This window comes from Hippocampus comes, unplaced genomic scaffold (genome assembly GCF_001891065.2).
Source record: "Hippocampus comes isolate QL1 unplaced genomic scaffold, H_comes_QL1_v1.1 scaffold73, whole genome shotgun sequence".
Taxonomy (NCBI): Eukaryota; Metazoa; Chordata; class Actinopteri; order Syngnathiformes; family Syngnathidae; genus Hippocampus; species Hippocampus comes.
The window spans coordinates 377623-381951 of record NW_017806238.1 but is presented as its reverse complement, the minus strand read 5'-3'; the positions used below and the strand labels follow the sequence as shown (position 1 = coordinate 381951).

The window sequence follows — 4329 nt, the reverse complement described above, 5'->3', positions numbered from 1 at the left end:
GACCGCCCCTAAATTTTTCTCAACCGATTTAGACGATTCACAAAAATGATCAATTTAAGAAATAAAACGGCGGATTTCCGCGGATCCGCGGAAAATTGCCATGTATGTATATATATGGCCTGAATATAAGACGGTGTTTTTTGCATTGAAATAAGGGTCGTCTTATATTTGGGGTCTAGACATTTTACCCATTCACGACGCTAGATGGTGCCAGATATCATTTAAGTGAATGCTGAACTTGACTCCCCAGGCCAAAGCAAACCCCTGTCACAAAGAATAAAAATAAAAATAGCGGTAGCATGAAGAAGAAAAATAAAAAAATAGCAGTAAGAAAGAAAAGAGAAGAAAATAATAGTTTCCATATTTAAATGTTCGGATATTAAGATTTGAATGAGGCAAAATAACATGCTTTTTCTCTCAAATATATTGTTATAATCATTTGTTTCAGATGTACTGTAATTATTTTCTGTATGAAAATTAATTTGGTGTTCAAAAAGTCTTTTTTCAAACTTGAGTTTGAAATTTATATATATATCATGTACAGGTTAAGGAAATCGGGTTATATTTGGTGAAGATAACGTGTGTTAGTTTGAAGGTCAGGAATTAAGTTGCTTAAATGCGAAAAATCATGATCCAAGTTGAATGAATTGCAAACTTGAGTATGCGCAAATGAAGTCTGACCAATCAGAAGCAGACTTTCAGCGCTATAGCTGAACAACAAAGATGCTTTGTTTACACCGGGGGTCGGCAACACGCGGCTCCAGAGCCGCATGCGGCTATTTAGCGACATCTAGTGGCTCCCTGGAGCTTTATAAAACATGTTTGAAAATGGAAAAAGATTTTGATAGTAGGCTAATATAGCTCAAATATATATGTATCAGATATAGATACATGTTGCAGCTCCGAAAAAGGAGAGCTGTGGTGTTGGTTTTTTTAAAACATACACTTTATTTATGCTTTTAACAGTCTCGACAAACAGACACGTCTGCGTCCGACTCCGTGCCTTTTCTCTTCTCGTTCGACTCGAGAGGCGTTCAGGACAGCCTCCGAAAAACGGAAATTAATGATCACTTCACTGACACTAAGAAAAGCGAAAATAATACACCAAAACAAAAAAATCAAGTGAGGAAATCACAAAATAAATTCTATGCGGGCGTTTGTGAACACACAACAAAGGAATGAAAAACAAACAATTCGGAGACAGTCCAGTCTCCTACATACATAGAGCATGTGTTTCCTTCATTGTAAATTTTATTTAAGGCTTATATTTTTTTGCGGCTCCAGACATATTTGTTTTTTGTTTTTTTTGTCCTATATGGCTCTTTCAACATTTTGGGTTGCCGACCCCTGGTTTACACCACGATGGATTATATTCCGACCTCTTATTGGTTCAGATGTGTAATGATGTTGAATTCAACGATACCTGGGGCTACAGAAGTGGCTTCCCTAGTTTTGTGTGCAGCAGGGTCTGATTAGTTAAATTGATTTTCAGACTTTTGTGTTGGAGATGTCGCTGTCACCTCTCAATAAAGCACTTTAAAAATGTCTTATTTTATTTATTTTTTTAAGGGAAGAAATTCACAGATTCCAATTGGCAAGTGACCTTTACTTCTTTTTCTCGTGTTTAAATCACAAATCTGAAAATTGGTCATTTTCAGTCAACGCTTATTGGGCTCCTGCTCAAAACACAGTTTTGTGCCTGAGGGTCTCACACACGCACACATTTACATCCATAAAGAGCTTATTCAATCTGCAAATGTTTGAAACAAAACACAATACATAATTTAATAAGAAATATACTATCGGTTTAAAATGCGTGTCCCTTCCATTAGTGCTCCATTCTTCCCTATGTTTCCTGCACATTACAAATTACGACTTTCCTTGCCAGAAGCGGAGGTGGGGTAGTAATACAGGGCAGAACATTGAGGTGTCAGTCTTGTTGGTCAAAGTGGTTATTGGTGTCCGGAGACGGATTGTACATCATGCAGAGATAGTAGAGGGGTCGGAGGTGTCAGCGCAGAGATTACTGAGGCTCCCCTCTGGCAGAGCAGAAGAGGGTGTTTTGGGAGAGTCACTGGTCATACATGACAAAGGTAAAACCCAGAGCTAGAGACCAGCTCTGCTCAGTTCTAGCTGATGGCCGGACTGTCTATCTGCAGATCTGCAGTCTCTGTGGGTAAGCCGGGCACCTCTGGAGGATCCTCCGTGGCGGTGCTTGTCGAGGCTTCAGCGGGGGCCCCGTGCAGCGTTGTTTCTGTCCCGTCCTCGTGCTCTTCGGACTGGACGGCTGACATGAGGTGGAGGGAGCCCGGGAGTTTAACGGGGCAGAATGCGGAGCCGGTTGGAATGAAGTTGACTTTGTTTTTGTCGGGACAGGAAAAGAGAGGAACTGATGCTGATGTGGACTGCCTGGAGCTGAAATACAAGCGAGTGCAATGTCACTGGGGAACGTTAGACTGTATGTGGGTTTTAAGATTCAGAGCGCAAGTAGCAGACCTCATCTCCTCAAAGGCTTTAATCTTCTCACAACCTTCAGGCGGCTCTCGCTTGAACATGTAGCTGTTGTTGGGTTTGGGTGAGGAGGCGAATTTGGGGAGTGGCGAGCTGCTTTCACTGTCTGGACATATAAAGACAAATTTATAACGACTATATGGACTATTAAAGTGAATTAAATCCCCATTAAAATAGCAAGATGGGCAATGGGTAAAGTAACTCGCAATTACACCGAAAAAAAAATTCCCGACAACTGCAATGATGAAGAAAAAAAAAGACCTTAACGCTACATCTCAACAATTCAGTACCGTACTACATCATTTTTGTCTTTGCACGTGTTTAGCAATTTAAACATTTAAAAAATTCTCTGAATTCACATTACAGGGCCGATATACTATATATATATATAAACCTTTTTTGGTGTTGAGTGTTAATTCGTCAGGATTTTTAATTTTTTCACTGATTACGCATTAATAAAAATGTTTCAACTTTTTCAAAGTCAAATTAGAATTTGAAACCAAATAAAAACTTTTTTCTCTTCTTTTCTTTTTCTTTTTTTTACACAGTTATTAAGAAACTTGGCAGGCTGTACCGCGGCAGACCAGACGCAATTAATCTGAAGGGCCCAACATGTAACCGAAAAATTCCCACACGCAACACTCTTACTCATTCCTATCGGAGTCATTTAAAAAAGAAAAAAGTTTTCAACCTTTATCGGGATCATCGAGTAAATCCTCTGTGGAGTAAGGACTGCTGTCATGTGATTCTGATGGACAGGCAGGTGAGGGGCAGGGTGACAGGCTGGAGCAACTGCTGGACCGCCCGGGGGCCGAGGGGATTTGGGCGTCAGTGCCTCTGGAGCTGCTGCTGCTGCGCTGCTGGGGAGGGAAGGGCGCCCGGCGGCCATCGGGAACCTCGAGAGACTGCATTAAATGTGAAAGACAGCAAAAAGACAATAAATAAATAAATGGCAACAGACGTTTCAATCAGGAATTGACCAAAACATTTTTTTAACTGTTCCTTTCAGTGACTCTTTCAGTCTCTCTGCACATTTGTTGCTGATGAAAGTTAATGACACTCAGTGGTCAATTCAATGTCAATGAACTGCCGCGTAATATTTCATTGTTGACTTGGCCTCACAATGTCAAAATTTTAATAGAGCGGTACCTCAACTTATGAAGTTAATATGTTTTGGAAGAAATTTCTTAACTAGATCATTTTGTAAGTCGAGACGCGTTTTCCATGTACATGCCCTAATCCAGGGGTCCCCAACCGCCGGGCCGCGGACCGGTACCGGTCCGCAGGGCATTTGGTACCGGGCCGCACAGAAAGAACTTGCCTTTTTTCCGTTTTATTAATTTCGGATTGCGAAATGTTTTATTTTGAAAAATTACCGGATTCTCTGTTACATCCGTCTGTGTCACGCTTGACTCACGTCAAGGCACACTTCTCGGTCAGGTGACCGATGACGCTCATAAACAAAAGGCTGAAGCCCGCAAAATGAGTAAAAAAGCTGCTTGGAGATCGCAAATGACGGCGGCCTTAAAAGTACGTTCGAAACAACTGGATCAAAGTTATGGCTGAATACTCTGAGATCGCCACAATAGCACTGTTGCTATTTCCGGCATCCTACCTGTGTGAGGTGCGGAGTTTCTGCAGCAACGGCGACTAAAACAAAATTACGAAGTAGACTCGACATAAACCACACACTTAAGGTGTCATTACCCCGAGATGGGACTGTCTGATTGCAGAAAATCAAGCTCGGGACTGTGGTGAGTCGTCATTTTCATGCACTTTGAATTTGCGTTGTATCGTATTTTGAAGGCATTAAACATT

At 41.3% G+C, this 4329-nt stretch overlaps 1 protein-coding gene across 1 annotated transcript in view; it reads right to left on the bottom strand.

Moving 5' to 3' along the window:
- Positions 1 to 1549: 1549 nt before the first annotated feature.
- The window catches only part of glcci1a (glucocorticoid induced 1a), a 13723-nt gene continuing 10943 nt past the window's right edge, over positions 1550 to 4329 (bottom strand). The window contains exons 5-7 of the mRNA XM_019857303.1: positions 3203 to 3416; positions 2497 to 2617; positions 1550 to 2415 (exon numbers count right to left, since the gene is read on the bottom strand). Of these exons, the coding sequence (XP_019712862.1) occupies positions 2130 to 2415; positions 2497 to 2617; positions 3203 to 3416 (621 nt within the window). The 3' untranslated portion in view covers positions 1550 to 2129. The remainder of the gene's footprint in view (positions 2416 to 2496; positions 2618 to 3202; positions 3417 to 4329) is intronic.